The 21,183-nt window shown below is 38.1% G+C and overlaps 1 protein-coding gene across 1 annotated transcript in view; it reads right to left on the bottom strand.

Annotated features, from left to right (window-relative positions):
* Positions 1–3,193: 3,193 nt before the first annotated feature.
* The window catches only part of tspan2b (tetraspanin 2b), a 40,772-nt gene continuing 22,782 nt past the window's right edge, over positions 3,194–21,183 (bottom strand). Inside the window, exons 2-8 of the mRNA XM_079587489.1 lie at positions 17,256–17,355; positions 9,324–9,421; positions 8,882–8,956; positions 8,713–8,793; positions 8,249–8,311; positions 5,437–5,520; positions 3,194–4,273 (exon numbers count right to left, since the gene is read on the bottom strand). Of these exons, the coding sequence (XP_079443615.1) occupies positions 4,208–4,273; positions 5,437–5,520; positions 8,249–8,311; positions 8,713–8,793; positions 8,882–8,956; positions 9,324–9,421; positions 17,256–17,355 (567 nt within the window). The 3' untranslated portion in view covers positions 3,194–4,207. The remainder of the gene's footprint in view (positions 4,274–5,436; positions 5,521–8,248; positions 8,312–8,712; positions 8,794–8,881; positions 8,957–9,323; positions 9,422–17,255; positions 17,356–21,183) is intronic.

Raw genomic sequence — 21,183 nt, 5'->3', positions numbered from 1 at the left:
ACCAAATTGTTACTTTTTCATTGTAAGCCGCGCTATATGGTCCAATGAGGGTTTCCTATAGCACAGGGAAGGTTTCTTGCGCGTTCCGTCTTTCCAGCATCTCAAAGTAATTTTGGTTAAATAAGACACAGGTTCCCATATGCAATTATCTCGTTTTAATCTGACTCCATGAATTAAATAAAAGTTCAATGTGCAATAAGGTTATGTTTACACTTAAATAGTTACAACATGGATGTAATGAGAATTTAAACCATTTTTACCCAGCATTTAAATGTAAAATGTTACCTGAGAGAGAGAAATATGAAGAGAGAGAGAGAGAGAGAAAGACAGAGAGAGAGAGAGAGAAAGAGAGAGAGAGAGACCCTCTCCACACCAGCTCAGTATCCAAAAAGAAGAGACAGAACAACAGTGACCTCTTGTTTTATCACTTCCCCGCCCGTGTGGCCTAACACCTAGGTGTGAGATATTCAAACTGACCAATCAGACCATCACAATTTCCTCCATTGTCCCAATCACTGCTATGCTGGAAATGTCTTAATGAAAAGAAAGTGTCTTTGTTGCATTGAAATAATCTTGGATTATTTCCAACCTTACATCATATACATTTCTGAGCTTTTCTAGGAGGTTTAGGCAGTTTTAAATTATTTTATTTCCATTTATATATTTATACTCTCATAAAGTTTCATATCAAACGCATTTAAATTTTTTAATGCCAATATTTGGTCAGAAGTTAAGATCTGATGAGACATTGTAAAACTACTTGCTTGGTGGGCCTAAATAATGTGGAGAAAAAAACGTTTTGATATGTAGAATGAATGGGGTAATATAAGACTCAAGCCTGTCATCATGTGATACAACATGGATTCAAGACTGTGCTACTAATATTTCACATCCAGTGCCTTCCATTGCAGTCAGTTAAAAGACAACCAGTGCTGATGTTATGTGACGAGGGGCCCCACTAAGGTCCTGTGGTACACTGTATATCCTACTCGGTTTGCTTGAGAAAGCGCACCCACCCATGCTCCCATAAAAATCTGAATTTAACGGATGGTCCTGTTTACATTTACATGGTACGTCTTATCTGCGACATGTCGCTGGTGATATGAAAATCTGAAAAACACAAGACTCGGAAACTTCAAACAAGTTTATTTGTTCTCGTGCTGCAATGTTCCTGAGAAACTCGAATGCTATTTTTGAACTTGTTCTCCAGAAAATAAATTAAACACACAAATTATAAACACTAACATAAAAAAAACGGCAGTGTTATGTTTACAGTACAAACAATCTCTACACCGTTTACACAAATTGTAAGAATGACACACTAAAAATAGTTTACAACAGTCTCTACTCAAAAGCTACACGCTCCATACTAGTTATTTTACAGTCTGAACAACCACAAACGGGTTGCTGTTGGGTATGAGGACAGAACTACTTCAACATTGAATGTGAACGAAACACTTGTTTCATGTGTTACTCTCTGTTAGCATCGACTACAGCGTATCCTAATCGCTACACTAATGCCACTTCAACTTGAGGAACTTCAGCAGTGATGCACCAGCAGACATATATCTGACCAACCAATGGCTGTCCCATTATAAATAATAAAAAAGAGATATTTTGTCCCTTTTCCAATCCTTTCATGAAAAAAAAACAAGAATCATTCAACAAAATATTAAAGGATTAGTTCACTTCAGAATTAAAATTTCGAAATAAAGACACGAACATCTTGGATGACGTGGGGTTGATAAAATGATCAGGACATTTTAATTCTGAAGTGAACTAACCCTTTAAATTGTCTTTTCGGATAAATTAAAGAAGGCACCTTAATATTCAAATGCAAAAAATGCAAAAACACTGGCCAAAGCTGCCTCAACCACATCAACCGCACAATACAGATCTTCATGATCACTACAACTATAGTAAGAACTTATGAAACTCTCACACAGATATGTACACAGAAATGTAAGTGTTTTAAAAAAAAATACATCAGGACTGAGCCAAGTTCAGTTATGTGGAAAATTTGGTTCATTACAATTTGGAGATACTTTAGTGTTTATTCCAAAATGCTGAATTTGATCAGTTGAAAGTTGAAGGGTAGTTGAAAATACTGTCCAACATCCAAATTTTAGGGTTAAAAATGTTTGGGTTCAAAAGTGTGAGACGTTGTTGAAAATCCGGAAAGCAAAATCTAATTAAAACCTCGAAATACGCCATATGGTGCAGATGTACCTTGAGTAACCTGAGATCGTGCCCTGGCTCGAGGTCCTTTCCCGATCCTATTTCCCTCTCTCATTACTTCCTGTCTTAACTCCAAGGTCCTATCCAATAACTGGCAAAATCACAAAAAAATAAATAAATCTAAATTTTATAAAAATGCGCAATATTGTTGAAAGGAATTCACATGGCCAATCTAATATGAGGTCACCAAATGCACGTGTAATTTATTCATGCATTTCATATAAATGCATGTTTAAAATAGTTTTAGATGTAGCATGTCACCCTTAAAGGAACACGCCACTTATTTTGGAAATAGGCTCATTTTCCAGCTCCCCTAGAGTTAAACAGTTGAGTTTTACCGTTTTCGAATCCATTCAGCCGATCTCCGGGTCCGGCGGTAGCACTTTTAGCATAGCTTAGCATAGACCATTGAATCTGATTAGACCGTTAGCATCTCTCTCAAAAAAATGACCAAAGAGTTTTTATATTTTTCCTATTTAAAACTTGACTCTTCTGTAGTTACATCGTGTACTAAGACCGACAGAAAATGAAAAGTTGTGATTTTCTAGGCCAATATGACTAGGAACTATTCTCTCATTCCTGCGTAATAATCAAGGAACTGCTTCCGTACCAGCAGCGCAGTGATATTACAAACTTAGTGCCGGTCACGTTGGAAGTTACCGAGTTGGGACCATTTTCAGGCGCTGCGTAATATCATTGCGCTGCTGGTACGGCAGCAGTTCCTTGATTATTACGCAGGAATGGGAGTTTCATTTTCTGTCGGTCTTAGTACACGATGTAACTGCAGAAGAGTCAAGTTTTAAATAGGAAAAATATCGGAACTCTTTGGTCCTTTTTTTGAGAGAGATGCTAACGGTCTAATCAGATTCAATTATATATGCTAAGCTATGCTAAAAGTGCTACCACCAGACCCGGAGATCGGCTGAATGGATTTGAAACCGGTAAACGGTCAACTTTTTAACTCTAGGGGAGCTGGGAAATTAGCCTATTTCCAAAAAAAGTGGAGTGCTCCTTTAAGGACGCTGCTTGGACTGCTATCAACTGGTGAATGAATCAAACAAATGATTCAAATGCTATTCATGTCTGATCCGTTTCGTCTTCTCAGCGCAGATGTTTGGATGCAACCACAGACCACAGAGAGTATGAGAGTATAAGACACCAGATAGTGTCGGCCTTGAGTCTTTACTTATAGCTACATGCATAAAATAACCAGGCAACTCCACACCACAAGATCCTCAGTGAGAATGAGTCGACTCCATCGAGCCCCAGAACACCAGGCAGGACCGTTATCAGCTGTTGCATAACAGAAACCTCGCCGGAGTTCAATCGCAAGAAAGCCGAGCTGGAAATATGTGTCGGTGTGTTTATCCTGAAGTGGAAAGGACATGGAGAATTTCCAAAGAAATACTTAAGGAGGCTTACTGAACAATATGGACTTCAGTGGTTCAAGGATTCGTCTAAAGATCTCCAGCATGCATGAGTCGTTTTGATAATTCATAAATGTTTATCAATCTCTTGGTGACAAAGACTACTTTCTTTGTGTATAAACATTAAGCGAAAGGCATCTGTGGGTCTTCTCCCCGTTCCCACCAGCCGTGGGTTTGCCACAGAATCCCTGGCATCACATTACACAATATTTTTATCTGACATGTGAAGCCACACAGCAACAGCCAAGAATAGCATGAACACGCAGATCAGCGTGCACTAAAACTGAAGTCACAATCTAAATTATATTGTTAACACAATTTGTTTTTGTCGCACTTGGAAAATCCAGCTCGGCACCTAACCAGTAGGCATTAAATAAAGACAACCCAGCACTTTGAAAGGGTTAAAACAGGATTATGTGTACAGGATTATGGACATGGAGTTTGTATTCAGCTCCTGAGTTTATAGGATGGCAGAAGAACCCCTTGAACTTGGTAGGAATGTTATTGTTGTATATATGCGTGTCAGGGCGAGGGAGACTGTGTTAGATCACCTCCCGGCTGTTTCGGATTGCACAGCATAGGACCATACTGAAGATCATGCCAATGATCTGTGAAGAGAGAAGATGTTACACATACACAAAGTTCCTTAATAATTATCCCTAATCTTGCTGTATACAGTAGGCCCACAATATTCGAAATCAATCGCTTTAAGAGTTAAATGAGAAAAACATCAAATAGACATTACAAAATTTAGCTTTAGAAAGAAATATTTTATATGATTCAACATAGAATTTATTACACATTAACATTTAGGCTACAACGGCCATGATTTTTTTGAAGAGAAGCTGCATCTGAACTGGTATTTTGAGTCATTTACAAAACAAAAGAGATTGGTTACCAACATTCTCCATAATATCTTATTTTATGTTCCACAAAAGAAAGAAAGTCATACGAGGATGAGTCAAACTACCAAAATATTAAATTATTATTATTATTATATGAAGTGATACTCTACATAAAAAAATAAAACTGCCTGTAGATGGCGGTAAATGTCTAAATGTTCATTAATTAAAGTAAATGACTCTCTTTTAATGAATGGGCAATTGAATCATTGGTTCACCCGATTGATTCGCTCAAAACGCAGATTTATTCGGAAAGAAACACAGCTGTGTGTTGCTCAGAGACACACAACAGTTCCGCTGTGGCTTTTTTGTTGGCCAAATTACGACAATAACAAAAAAGACAATATCGTGTCTAAAATTTAACACAAAATTAACTGCTTATTTATTGAACCGTTGAATATCTAATTTGCACCCATGCTATTCGGGACAAAAACATCACTCGCTTGATATTGCTTAACTATGTCATATGATATAAATATGAGACAAAAACTCATACAGGGGCATTTTTGCTCTGATATCTTGAATTTTAGGGGCATTATAACCGCATTCAATAGGCTCTATCACACATGAGTTGTTTCCCTGGATCATGTTCGTCACCAATCAACTCTATGAAATGGCCTTCGTAGGTCTGGGGAGGGGCGGGTGCGTTAAATAATTTTATGTGCATTATTTTCCCATAAATAATTCATTAAATGTGTTAAAATGACACCCCCCTAATATATATATATATATATATATATATATATGTATGTATGCATGTATGTATGTATGTATGTATAATACATACATACATAAAAAATATATAGGCTGAAGATAGAGATGGAAATAAAAATTTACTGAATTGACTGTATTGAAATATTGAAATTTACCATGACTCCTGCGATTCCGATTCCCACATAACCGACGATGAAGAGCTTACTGTTGAAAAACTCTGCAATGGCCACGTCACATTTCTGCAGACAGCGAAACATATTGAGACTGATAGTATGTTTCTTTTAGTATGTACCACATTCTTCTACACCAGTGGTTCCCAAACTTTTTCTGACCCCATTTTGTAGAAAAAAATATTTTCCAAGAGTCAGAGCTTTGGAGTACGTCAGAAATAAAACGGGGCATGAGTTTACGGTCTGGGATTTTGTCATGACACGCCGCAGTGTAGACAGCCTCACTGATTATAATGGCTTCTATTTGCTTTTGTCGAGTCGCGCTGCTACCGGGTCTGGTGTAGTTGTGCTTTACGTTTACCTGGCACTGGCAGTTTTTTCACACACTTGTGCATTCTTAATGCAGAACCATGTATAATTAATTAATATTTTTACACAGCTCCCTGCAATACTCAATTCTGATTCTTAACCCTCTGGTGTTCTTCGTTTCAGAGTCACACTTAGGACCTTCGGGACCAAATGGTCCGGGAGGGTGGGAATAATATTTATTTAAAAAAAAAAAAATTTTTTGTTTTTTACTTGTTTTTTATAATATTTTTTCTTTTCTTTTTTGGTGTTTTGAGATAATTTTATGATTTGTAATTAATATTTATGCAATAATTATGACCCATTTTTTCCCATTGAATATAATATAAAAAAATTATTTATATGTATTTTTTTTTTTTTTTTTTTAAGCTGTATTTCATTTTAGAGTCAAGCCTTGGCCTCATGAAAACAATTTTTTAAATTATATTGGTGCCATCTGGTGGATACACTGAGCATTTTTATCACGCAATAGCACATTTTTACCACTAGATGGATTTACAGCTTTCTGTAGAAAGGCTTGCGAATTCTAGTGATTTTTGCACATATTTGCCAATTTTTTTTCAGGTTGTTGATTTTAAAATATAATAACAGATTCTCAAAGACTATTTTTTGTCTTTTTTGTTTGTTTGTTTGGTTGGTTTAATATTTATGCAATAATTATGACCCATTTTTTCCCATTGAATATAATATAAATTTTTTATATATATGTAATTATAATTTTTTTTTTATTAAAGCTGTATTTTATTTTAGAGTCAAGCCTAGGCCTCATGAAATTTTTTTTTAAATTAGATTGGTGCCATCTGGTGGATACACTGAGCATTTTTATCACGCAATAGCACATTTTTACCACTAGATAGATTTACAGATTTCTGTAGAAAGGCTTGCAAATTCTAGTGATTTTTGCACATATTTGCCAATTTTTTTTCAGGTTATTGATTTTAAAATATAATAACAGATTCTCAAAGACTATTTTTGTCTTTTTTTTGTTAGTTTGGTTGGTTTAAATGGTCATTTGAAGTGCCAGTTTTACTTTATAATACAATCAAATTAGCTTTCATTTGTGTGTGTGTGTGTGTGTGTCTGTTTTGCACTCTTGATGTTTTAGAGATTCGCCCCTTCACTGTTGAGTCCTTTTTTTCTGCATCCTGGCTGATTTGTAGATTGTATGCACAAAAAAACTCTTGTGTTTTCATATTTTTGACAATTTCCCATTCATTTCCTATGGGGGTAATTTTTGACCAAAGAGCAGAAGTGTGATGACCACTTAGCATGCTTGGATCATGACCTCAATATTTTTTGTTTGTTCACATACCTAATACCATAAAAGTCACCTAGTTTTGTAACATTCCGAAGAAGCTGTGATTTTTAAAAATTCTAAATAGATTTATGTAATCTGAATTTATTAGTGTGTATGTGTATAAAAGTGTGTTTGTGTGTGTGTGTGTGGATGTGTCTGTTTTGCACTCTTGATGTTTTATAGATTCACCCCTTCACTGTTGTGTGCTTTTTTTCTGGATCGTGGCTGATTTGAAGATTGTACGCACAAAAAAACTCTGTATTTTCACATTTTTGCCAATTTCCCATTCATTTCCTATGGGGGACCATTTGGACCCGAAGGTCTTGAGTGTGACTATTTTTTTTACAACCACTTAGACTATTCAAATCCTGTCGCCAATTTTTTTGGGTGTTCATATACCAAGTACCAACACAGTTACCAAATTTCGGACCATTCCGATGAAGCTATGATTTTTGAAAAATGTTTATTCAAAAGCTTCGGTACCATTTGGGCCGAAGAACACCAGAGGGTTAAATCACGCTAGCGGTCTGTATTTGCACGACAGCAGCCGCTACTACCGGTACTGATAACACACCGCTCAAGTGGGTACAGTGAGACATTTTGAACTTATATAATATGTCAAATTAATATTTTGTGTTCAATTATGTGGCAAGTAGCCGGATAATAAGCGGGATAATTTCGCAGTGGGGTCTTGCATCATCCTGAACAGGTTTCTTTTGCATAACAGTTTGCCAGGGATGGATTTACGCCCAGGGCACTAGACCAGAGTGGCGGCCCGGACAAGCTGGCGGGGGGTGATGATGGTGGTTGGGGCGACCTGTCAACACCACCACCCATACGCAATTAGAAATCAGAGTGCTACGCTACATCGTTAAACCCATACGCAATAGGAAATCGGAGCACTAGCGCACGACCGTATAATCCGTCACTGCTGACTGTACACTATCCCGCGCCGGCGCGCCCCCCTTTTTATAACCCCGCACCACCCAGTTTAGGAACCACTGTTCTACATAAATCAGTTTCAATGCAATTTTAACAGGTGTCACACTAACTGAAGTGTTTACAATTTTCAAATTCGAAACATACTGGTATTTACCAAACAAACTTTCTACTTATTGCATCAGAAATAATCACCTGGTTTGGTTCGATGTCTTGACACAAAGTGGCCTCCGTTGAAGATGAGCCACAGCAGTTCAGCTGCACATGTGAAGCATTACAAATATACAACCATTATATTATATTTAGTATATTAGTGTTGTTAGTGTGAACTGAAACTATTTAAAACCGATAATTGAAACAAAGCTGAAAAAATATAGTCAAATAAATATTAGATGAAATACAAATTCAAAATAAATTGATATTTATAAATTATATTTATTTATATTAAGAAATACTTAATAAATAATAAAAAAATAGCAGTGATTTATATTTCAACTTATGACTCTAAATAAGCGTATGACATTTCAAAAATAACCATTGTATTCAGTAAATATTGGTTCCATTTTGTGTCTCAAGCACGTGTAAAACTTTTATATTTATTATTACTGATTAAATCAACAAAGAGACACACAGAACATGTAATAAAAGTGTAAACTCACAATGAGGTGGTAGGACTGGACAGTTGAATTGTCGTTGTCTTTGGCGGACTCGTCATAGAAAGTTTTTATTTCCTCAATGATCTAAATGACACATTAATAACAATAACAACGTCAGACTAATATCATTCCAAATGAACTCTGAATCAACACATTTAAAGTTTAGTAGTACCTTTTCTTTGTTGACAAACCCAAACACTCCTGCTGCAACTTCTGCTCCAAAGATGACCAGAAGACAGGCGAAAAACTGCCAGGCAAGAGAGACACAGCACATGAGTTACGTCTACTTTATTTTCCATATTTTTTTATTAAATAAAGATTCTGGTTGTTTTATCTTTTTACTCCTTTCTCAAATTGACATGTTTAAAACAGCATAAGCATCAGTAAGATCATGTATTTGATAAATTATGTGATTTTTGTAGGATTAGTTGATTTGTCTCAATCTAAAACATTCCATCCTGTTTGAAAAATTTGTGTAAAATGGTAAAAAAAAAAATACAAAATTAATTTCGAGTTGAAATCCTCATGTAAGCTTTCTGTCCGTTTCTCACTGAGCATTTTCTTTGAGCAATATTGTTTCGTTAAATCAGAAGAATGAGCACTATCTCACTCACCAATCCCAGCAGGCACTGAGACTCCCTCACAGCCCCACAGCAGCCGAAGAAGCCCACCAGCATCACCAGACCCCCGGCCGCAATGAGGATATAAACCCCTGCGCAGGACACGAGAATAAAGCAACAGTCAACAAATCACATGACAGGTAATACAACAACCAGACCCACATGTAACACGCCAAGCCATTTTTTTTCAGCACCTTTAGCATCTTTAATCTAATAATCAACACAAAATAAACAGGATAATCACTATGAGATAACACAACCATACACATCGACGTTAAACAATACAGGACAAAGAACAGACTGAAACTGGGGGCCTATAATACACAGGGCAAACAAAGAAGCTAGCGCATTAATTAACAAGGTAACAGGTGAGTGGGATAAATGAATAAAACAGGAAAACTTGGTCAAAGGAAAACAGCAACTGAACACAATGAAAACTAAGGCTGTGTTTACACGGAAACGATCTGAAGAGAAAACGCAAAAGTGGCGTTGCGTTATCACTTTTTATTCTGCGTTTAGACGAGCGTTATGGGGGAAAATCTGCGTGCATATGGTGACGCAACAGTGTGTGAAATTCAATGTAGTATGCACTCCAGAAGGCTAGGTGGCGATGTGGAGCACTGAAAGTGAAAGAGACGCTGACACAGTTCTTCATGTTTAATACGGTAAAGCTGCTGCTTTAACCCTCGGTGCTCTTCGCGTGTCGCTCAAAAATGATTGATTTTTTTTCTTTTTCTTTTTGTCAATGAAATGAATGCTATATTTTAGTTTGATAATGTTTTGTTATTTTCCTGTACTGGCGCATGCCTGTGACGTAAACGTGTACGCGACGCCTTCACTGTCTAGCAGACTTTTGCGTTTTTACCGTTTTTACCCTTTAGTCGGGAACGCGATGGTGGAGCGTTTTTTAAGATTTCCACTCTTGAGGATGGTTTCACTTTTTTTGCGTTTTTAAGCCCCAAACACGCTGTCGCCGTGTAAACGAAAGGCACATCCGATAAAATATTTTTACTTTTTCACCCGCGAGCGTTTTCGTGTAAACAGGGCCTAAAGTTTAAACGACAGCGCTTTCAACTTAAAACGTAAAACTTTTTATGTGTTTTGGCCGTTCATTTACACTACAACAGCGTTTTGGGTGCCTGAAAATGCAAACTTTTGAAACCGGGTTTCAAAGTGCACGTTTTTGAAAACGGTCTCCGTTTAAACAACAAATACGCAAATCTGTGAAAAGGATGACGTCATGCACATTATGTGTTCAATCTATTGTGTTTCATTGACATCTAATGGCATGGCAGCAGAATACAGCGTTTTTAGTCATTTTCACGGATCCGTGTGAACGGGGATCGTTTTGTCAATGGTGTCGTCTGTACATGGATAACTTCTCAGTTTTAAGCATATCGTTGTCGTGTAAATGTACCCTATGGTTGGCCACACACTTGAAGATTTTAAGACTAATTCTGCACCTAATTTAGGGCTGTGCAATTAATTGAATTTCGATTTTGATTTTGGCTCCCAACGATCACCAAAATAGTACAATCGAGTAAAAACTATTATTTTGCCGTGTTCTGTTGTGCAAGAACACTCTTATTCTGTCTTGTGTTCTGAATGACACGCGCACACGCACGCGCACATCCGCCCCTCCCGAAGCCATAACCTCTCTTAGCTTGAATGTTTAAAATGATAAGACTTAAAAAGAAGTGAAAATGATCAACTTTAGTTACGATGCAATGCTGGCCCGATTGTGCAAGTGACAATTTAGTCATGTCTATCAGATTCAAGGCTGGTCGCAAACGACTTTTTGTCCACAAAATCCTTAATTGTATGTTGTACGATTATTTTACTGCTCCCGATCGCATCGGAGCCGCAAGATCCCAAATCGTAACGACCAAACGAGATCTCATTGAGATGCTACTACAATCGACAGACGGTCCGGAGTGTGCATTCAGAGGACTATAATGCTAAAAATTGGTTGCAACTGTCTGTGATCTCCCACAGTTTCAAAATCCTCAAGTGTGTCCCAGGCATTAGACGAAACAGAACAACCCTGACAAGACCTCTTTGTCTTGACATTGATTGTTAGTTTCAGCAAACAGCTTCATCATGCCAAAGCGGATGCTTACAGAGGTGGGGGTAAAATCTTGTATAACCAGGCCAGAAACAGACTAACATAGAAGATCAGAGTGGCTAAAAGAAGCTACTCTGAAAAGCTGAAAAAAAAAAAAAAAACAGTTCTCAGCCAACGACCCGGCAACAATCAACAAATGGCTGAAGATCTGAATGTGTTTTATTGTCGATTTGAAAAGCCCAGTCTCACACCCCACACCCGCTCTGACCTGCACTTCACACATTCACCAACACCTCCAGCAACCCCCCTCCTGCTATTCAACTTAAGGTCTATGTGGAGGATGTGAGTCGAGTAAAAAAAACCCCCAGAAGATCAGGAAAGCTTCAGGCCAAGAGAGTGATTCACCTGCCTGTTTAAAAGTCTGCGCTGACCAACTGGCCCCAATCTTCACGCAGATCTTCAACAGATCACTGGAGCAGTGTGAAGTTCCCTTCTGCTTCAAACGCTCCACTATCATTCCAGTCCCTTGAAACAACTAAATCATTACAGCTCGATACATCATTGGACTTAATGACTACAGACCTGATGCTCTCACATCAGTGGTCATGAAGTCATTTTTTGGCCAACCTAAAGGACATCACTGGACACTTGCTGGATCCTCTTCAGTTTGCCTTCAGAGCAAACAGGTCTGTGGATGATGCAGTCAACATGGGACTGCATTATATCCTGCAACATCTCGACAGACCTGGGACTTGGGATCTTATTTGTGGATATCAGTTCGGCTTTCAACACCATCAAACCAGATCTTCTATCATACAAACTGATCCAGCTTTTCGTGCCCACCTCAATCTGTCAGTGGATCACCAGCTCTCTGACAGATTGGCAGCAGATAGTGAGGACGGGGAAACTCTTGCTATCAGCACTGGTGCTCCACAGGGTTGCGTCCTCTCCACTGCTCTTCTCACTGAACACAAATAACTGCACCTCTAAAGACCCCTCAGTCAACTGGCTGCCTGGTGCAGTCATAACAACCTGGAGCTGAACACGCTCAAAACAGTGGAGATGATCGTGGACTTCAGGAGAAACACCCCAGCACTCCTCACTCACCATCAAGAGCAGCACCGAGGCATCGGTGGAGTCGCACACATGGGCAACACCATCTCTCAGGACCTCAAATGGGACAATTACAGAGACTCCATTGTGAACAATCCCAGCAGAGGTTGAACTTCCTTCGCCAGCTGAGCCACAGGAGCTGCTGACACAGTTCAACTCAGCCAATATTGAGACAGTCCTCTGCACTTCAATCACTGTCTGGTTTGGTGGCTGAACTTGTACCGGAGACATCAGAGGGCGGTTCGTACTGCTGAGAGGATCATTGGTGCCCCCCAGTCCAACTTCCAGGACCTGTCCCCTTCCAGAGTGAGGAAAAGGGCAGGTCAAATCATCACAGACTCCACTCACCCCGGCCACACTATTTGAACTGTTGTCGTCCGGACGGTGCCTCAGATCACTAGGCTGCAATACCTCAGTACAAAATCCTTGTAAATTCATTAAGTCCTATTTATTCATATTATTATTCACAATACTGTAAATATGTTTAGTATCTGTACCTTTTTATAAGGACTAATCCTATATGTGTCTTTATACTTTTATAACCAAAAAAAATTCTTAAATGTTATGTGTCTTGTTATATTTAAATACTGGAAGCTTCAATACCAAGGTAAGTTCACTTGGTAATAAAGCTCTGTCTGATTTCTGATCGTTCAGCAGGAAGTAATATAACCGGATCACCAGCAGAGGGAAGCACAAGCGTGATATGAGTCCTTTTGTGAGATGACAGCATGTTTTTGAGAACAGCGAGACCGCACACAACACTTAAAGATGATGTCATTAACTTTCACTCCAGCCTCTTCCATCATCTTATTATCCTCATTAGAGAGAATAGAAAGAGGGCAAGGGGTGCACGAATTCCCATCTGCCCCAACAACAGAGAAACAGCCGACAGGTTCAGCATCCTCAGACTCCAGCCTCAAAATGTAATCGAGAGACATAAGCTCTTTAGTTCCCGAGGAGTTCTTCCTGAGCCATTGTAATTATGCCACAGGAGACCTGGGACCGGTGGGAAGTCTGGAAATGAGATATAAACTCTTGAGAGAGAGAGAGAGAGAGAGAGAGAGAGAGAGAGAGAGAGAGAGAGAGAGAGAGAGAGAGAGAGAGAGAGAGAGAGAGAGAGAGAGACTCCCTTTTACAGTGCTTTCAAAGTCATGCTGTAGTGTGTATGATATTCCTCAAACACTCTGGTCAGGGTATTTAAGCCTGGAACACACCAAGCCGACGGTCGGCTGTCGGGCAGTTTTTGTGCGTCGGCCGACTAAGTTTTCTCAGTGTGTTCCGCACCGTCGGCTGAAATTGGTGCTCGTTGGCTTTGTTTCGGCCAATTTGACATGTTGAATCGGCGTCGGGCCGTCGGTGAAAGAGGGAACTCTGATTGGCTGTTCAGCTGTTCACGAGAATAATAGCAAAACAGCGAGCGTAAGAAGTCAAAACGGTACAAATAGAAGGCTGTTCTAATGTTACGTTATTGAATGTTCCTTGGTAAATATTTATAGAAAGAAATAAAGTGTGTAGCAGGATTGATATTCAAAACGGTAAGCACGCACTGCTTTGTTTACGGTTTGTGTACTGACGAATATATCTGCAGAAATAGACAGTTGTCACATTTACACACAGGATCAGAACGCGCATCCTAGCGTACAGTCGGCTGTAGTTCTCTCGGTGTGTTCAAGTGCAGCTTTTTACCCCGACGCAAGGCGACAACACAGTCGGCTTTCATCAGCTACAGTTTTAAAAGTTGGGGGTCTTTTTGACTTTTTAAATGTTTTTAGAGAAGTCCCATGCTCACCAAGGCTTCATTTATTTAATCAAACATACAGCAAAGCAGTAATATTGTGATAGATTGTACATACTAACTTACATTAGCAATAGCATACACTGTGCTATCAGTTTTGGGTTGTTTATGGGTCAAAGAACTGCTTCATTATATTGAGCAGACTGTTGGATATTTAGCCAATTTCACAAGCAAGTATAGGCCACAAGTATAAAGGTATAGGTAATCACAGCCTTTTTCCCGGAACATATACTTCTTCTGGGCTGAGAGTGTTACTTACTCAAGCTCAAAAGCCTCTCACCAGTATCTCAAGAAGAAAAAAAAGGAGAGCAAATTAGAACGGAAACTAAAATAAAGTCTGACAGGAAGAGTGGAAACAACCTTTATCTTCCCTCTTGACTAAAAACAATCTTGTCACACGCTGGTAATATTTACACCGTTGCCACAGCTGTGGAGAAGACCATACTTCGTCATTGCTAACTCTATAATCTAAAAGTCATGTAAAATGTGTGTGTGTGTGTGTGTGTGTGTGTGTGTGTGTGTGTGTGTGTGTGTGTGTGTGTGTGTTTGTGTGACAGAGAGGACTATGAAGCCTGAACTGGTCACTGTCAGCTTTGGCAGGTTAGCATGGTCCTGTTAACCCCTGCCGCTGGATACTGTAAAAACATCTTTATTTATCTATGGCCATTATAAATTATTATATTGTAAGTATTCTGACAAAATATAATTAAACCAACATGTATACTGCAACAGTATAATACAAAAGTTGGACTTATATAGTAAGTCTATAAATAGGTAATCGTATGTGGGTTGTATTTAATAATAATAATAATAATAATTTGTTACATTTATATAGCGCTTTATCTGAGACCTCAAAGCGCTTTACATAGAAGGGGGAATCTCCTCAACCACCACCAATGTGCAGCATCCACTTGGATGGTGCGACGGCAGCCATATTGCGCCAGAACGCCCACCACACACCAGCTTACTGGTGGAGAGGAGACAGTGATGAAGCCAATCAGTGTATGGGGATGATTAGGAGGCCATGATGGACAGCGGCCACTGGGCAAATTTGGCCAGGATGCCGGGGTTACACCCCTACTCTTTTTCGAAGGACATCCTGGGATTTTTAATGACCACAGAGAGTCAGGACCTCGGTTTAACGTCTCATCCGAAGGACGGCGCTCTTTTGACAGTATAATGTCCCCATCACTATACTGGGGTGTTAGGACCCACACAGACCACAGGGTGAGCGCCCCCTGCTGGCCACACTAACACCTCTTCCAGCAGCAACCTGGTTTTTCCCAGGAGTCTCCCATCCAGGTACTAACCAGGCTCAGCCCCGCTTAGCTTCAGTGGGCAACCGGTCTTGGGCTACAGGGTGATATGGCTGCTGGCAATATTTGTATTTAAATGTGACAAACAGATTGTAATAAGTGTGTGTGATGCCTTACAATTATCATGTGGTTTTATGACTGTGGGTTGCAACTCTTGATCTGAGCTGATGATGAACTAAAATGGTTGTTGGTTTAACTTAAGTTACCTGGTTGCTTTAAAATTTTTCACTGAAATAAAAAATTTGAGTTAATACAATGAAGGAGATTGGTTTAATTAACCGAAAATCTAAATATTATCTAAACCACATTAATTACTTAAGGTGATTTTACAAAGAAAAAGGTTGTGATAACAAATTATGATTTTTTTTACAGTGTATGTGACTTTGTGACTGGGATATGGGTCATGCTCTTTCACACTGGCACCTCTTCGCAGCTTAAAGTACTAAAAGCCACAAACGAGGGTGATGTCACTGACTAAACCAAGCTGGAGGAGGATAAGTATATTTTCTGACATCATGGAAGAAAAGTGCTCTCCTCTCCATCTAGATATAGCATCCATGTCCTCTAAAGTTGAACAGTTGCTACAGAAAACCTGAAGTCTTGTGGTTTCCTCCACGTATGCACAATTTGAAATGTCACTTCCTGTTTTCAGAAACACCCAACCTTTGAAATGTACAAGAACTCGCTGTGTCTCACGAGGGCTGGGCAGAAGGCGCTGGAAACTTTACCACCCTGAGTGGCCTCGGATGGTTCCATCCACTACCAATAAACGCTTGCTCTGTCTGTCATACATTTATTTCTGTTTTACAGTATGAGCTACAGTGGCGTCCAAAAACTCTGAAACCACTAAATAAAATACTTTTTAACTTTAATTTAATATGTATTTGGCAGAAGTGTAATATATATATATATGTGTGTGTGTGTGTGTGTGTGTGTGTGTGTGTGTGTGTGTGTGTGTGTGTGTGTGTGTGTGTGTGTGTGTGTGTGTGTGTGTGAGAGAGAAACTCAAAAAATTTGAATATGGTGACAACGTTAATTTATTTCAGTAATTCAACTTAAAAGGTGAAACTAATATATTATATAGACTCATTACATGCAAAGTGAGATATTTCAAGCCTTTATTTGTTATAATTTCGATGATTATGGCTTACAGCTTATGAAAACCTTTTCACAATATTCTAATTTTAAATGTGGGGTTTAATCATCAAAATTATAAAAAATAATAAAGGCTTGAAATATCTCACTTTGCATGTAATGAGTCTATATAATATATTAGTTTCACCTTTTAAGTTGAATTACTGAAATAAATGAACTTTTGCACCATATTCAAATTTTTCCAATTTCACCTGTATATATATATATATATATATAATTATCATGATTTATTATAATTAATATTTAATAATATATATATATATATATATTATTTTTTTGTGTAAGTTTTGAATCACAATTTCAATGTGATCTCAGCTCCACTGTATATTTAAGTAAGTCAAGGAACAGATCTCAATCAGTATTTTCACAGGTATTTGTTTGGAGAACTGGACATTGCCCTTTGTAACTGCAAAAAAGGAGACATCTGGATATTTGTATGTCCATGGAGAATAGTCATGAAATATTATCAAGTGACTGCTTACCGATAAAGAAGGTATCAGGCCCGTCTTCTCCTAAAAGTGACACGGTATTTGGATCAAGCCTCAGCCAGAGTCCCACGGCCAGAACCAGCGAGCCCATCAGCTGCAAGACCAAAAACATCTTTAGAAGACATCCGTTCACATCCAAAGCTGCTTTTTTTTGTTCTTGGAAGGAACACAAGAGACATTTTTGAAGAATCATTATCAGACAAAATTAATGAGCAACATATGATGTCGATACGTGCTTAATGACTTCAGCCCAACTAAATTAAATTCCTCAAAATGATTTAATTCGACAATAAATAAATAAAACATTGTCAGACCTTTATCTAAGGCCTTAAAAATCTGTACTCTCTCACTTATGTTTTCTCTTAGTTGCGGAGAAGTGGCACAGATATTTTTCCACTCTGGCAGGATCCTTCAGGCCTTAAATCTAGTAAGAAATGACGACCGAAGGCCAAACCATGAAAGGAAAAGCAGACCGCAGAATTCAGCCACCATCACTCTTAAATGAACTCGTATTACTGCTGATAAATAAAGCAGACACTCATCAGTCAAAGCACATTCAAAAGACCATCCGTTGGTTTGAGAAGAGTTTGATTCAATTTACAATGTCCCTCCCAGTGTTACGCTCTTGGTCTCCTGCCACCACTGGGCTTCATAAATGGGTAACACATGTTAAAACGGGCTTTTGTGTAAAACCAACACCTCTGGGATGTCTCAGGTCTGAAGGGCAAAGGCTATCCAAAGCTGTGAAAATCATACTAAATATCCGATTAGATAGAAATCCATGAGGATGATGCAAGACGAGCAGCACTTTCCTCACCCTGTCCCGAGTCCTCCAGCTGTCATGCAGCACACCCCCCTTCGGGAGACGCAAGCCCTCAGACACTCAGTAACCCCACTGCAGTGTAACATCATCCGGCTGACTTCAGTGCACTGCCCCACCCTGGGTCGCCCCACACCCCCCCCTCCCTCCAGAGATCAGGGTTTATCTGTAGGACAAAAGACCAACTGTCTGTCTGTTACACACTACGCTATACAAGACAATGAGCGAGTGTGTCTGCGCGTGTGCTTCAATAATATTCCCTAAAATCTATTCATTACACACACAAAAATGTGTATATGTGTGTGTATATACATACATATACAGTATATATACACAGTATATATATACATACAGAATATATATTCACATACATGCACACATGCACACTGTTTAATGTAAGCAGAATACAAAATAATAAATATTGCAACAGGATTATACTGTGTGTATGGAAACATTTGCATCTTATTAATTAGTGACTGTGACAATGTGGACATGCTCTGTAAAAAAAATATATATATTCTTACTCGTTTACTTTGTCTTGTTCTTTTGGCAGATTTAAAGTCTAAACCTCTCTAAATGTATTAGTTACTCATTTATTTATACAGCATATTAGTTATATACACTAGACTAATGTTTAAAAGTTTGGGTTTGATACTGTATTAATTAAAATATTAAGACTTTTAATATTTTTGGAAGAACAAAATACAGTAAACATTTTCAATATTGTTAAATATTATTACAATTTGAAAGAACTGTTTTAAATATGTGTATAATCTGTTTTAAAAATCATATATTTTATAATGTAATTTATTATGTGATGGCAAATCTTGATTTGATACTCAATAAACATATTATTATATATACATATATTATTTTACTGCTTCATAATTTTTTTAAGGAAAATGTGATGCATTTTTTCCCAGGATATTTTGAGGAATATTTGGGATTTTTTTTTTTTATATAAATATTTAGTAACATTATAAATGTCTTAATGTTAATGCCATATGTTGTAATATCATTATAGATTTAATGCATCCTTGCTGAATAAAAAATATTATTTTCTCTCAAAAAAATATTACTGACCCCAAACTATTGAACAGTAAATAATAATGTTATACAAATAAAATAATAAACACTAATTACAAGTAATATCCAATGACTTTGCTTTACATGTAAAGACTAATGCAAGAATAACAAACAAAATAATCATAAAGTTTTTTTTTTTTTTTTTTTTTACATAAGTGAGTCTATCAGCTTTAGGACATGCAGTTTCCACTCTTAAAATGGTTTGTTGGGTCACTTTTTATTTTCAGTGGTTATTTTACATGTATGAAAACAAGTTTATTGGGAGTTTTATGGTGTCTTTAAACAGACAATTTCTGAGCACATTTTTATGTAATTTCCATATTTTCTGAAACAAACAGAGCTTTCATTTGTAGCAAAGAAAAAAACAGGCAATGATTAAACTACTAGACATTTCTTTTATGTTTCATGTTCCAAGTGACCAGATGAACATAATATAAACTAAAGATCATGAGATCATGTGTCTATATTCTCTAATGAAGAACTTGCAGCAAACACAAAAACACCAATTATATGTTGGAAAAGAAGGTGGAACATTTCAAACTGAGACATTACGAAACAAGAAAAACAGAAAGACGGAGGGGAAAAAAAGAATGAAAGAATTGGTCAACCCAAAACCAGGAAAAGCTGATTAGATCTCCTGGTGGAAAACAGAATCCAGTCAGCTCAGAGGAGTTTCCATCTTTTTATGTGACAAAAAAGTATGTCCGAATTCACAGTATGCCTAAAAGAGTAGGCAAAAAGTACATGAATGACTAGCCTGGCTAACGCCAGACCCAATTCTCGTTGAGACTTGGGTCTGGGAACCACATGTTAATTTTCTCGTATTTGAGGAGTGGTTTACGAATGCGCCGGCGCCGTTTATTGGGTGCTAAGAATGTCTATCAAATGCGCCTGTACAAAGCTCATAGCCAATCGTTTCCATTATACCAGATGACGTATGTAGAGAAATGGTTTAACGCCAAACGCTGCTCTTTTTTCTAAATAAAATTGCGATCTAAACTACTTAGAACAATATCTAAGGCTGCATCAAAAGGTAGCTTCGCGTCTGCTGCCATGTTGACTCCATAGATATAAACAAACTGCTTAGTTGTGTCGCAAAGATGTCGTCATCGTATTGCTGCTCCCTCTCCGTTCTGTGATTGGTTCCCTAAACGAGGCGAAAATCAGGTCCATGGTTTCCAGACTGCCTTTCAGCGAGAATAAAATCGCGCTGCGCAAAGGCAGTCTGGGGAAACCCAGGCTAATGAATGACATGAATCTTCTGAGATTCTGAAGTGTGCATACGATGGACACTAAACTATCCCATGAGGCCACGGGAGAGGATTTGTGAATGGCAGTGAAGCGACACAACTGACACTGGTAGATCACATGGTAATGACAACATACTTTTTTTAATGGTCGTGAAGTAATTACTTATTCAAAATTTAAATCAATTAAATCTGTTTATATATAGGTTCGGTGTTAAAAATCACATTGTGAACGCTTAGTGAATCAGGACTAGACAACTCGATCTCACGGCAATTCGTACAAATTTGTAAGATTTTTGCTAAATCGTACCTATTTTATGAGTTGCCCAATTCGTACGAATGACCTACCCCTGACCCCTGACCCCACCCCTAAACCTAACCGTCACTGGGGTTTAGACAAATCGTACGAGTGAGGACATATAATTCATACGAATCAGTCACATTTTACTCACTCGTACGAATTGGTGGTGAGATAGCGTTGGACTAGATGTATTATTTACTTTTTTGGTTTGGGCCAAAAAAACAAGAAAACTGAACTACAAGTGTGAACACACCCAAAATAAACCTGACTACTACAACTTGACGTTACATCAACTAAAGTGTGTTTTAAAGGTATGTTTATGTAGGAATATAACTGCACAATTTCCAATTTGGGAAATGAGGTTCTTGCAAAGTTATTAGGGCAAATTAGGCTGTAATGACATGAGGGTTGTAGTATTGAGGCGTGTCAGTGGAAAGGGAGAGTGTGCTCTATTGTCTCACTCTGAGG

The sequence above is a fragment of the Phoxinus phoxinus genome, assembly GCF_949152265.1.
Source record: "Phoxinus phoxinus genome assembly, chromosome: 18".
Taxonomy (NCBI): domain Eukaryota; kingdom Metazoa; phylum Chordata; class Actinopteri; order Cypriniformes; family Leuciscidae; genus Phoxinus; species Phoxinus phoxinus.
Note: the sequence above shows the minus strand (reverse complement) of the source record. Positions and strands in the feature narration are given on the sequence as shown.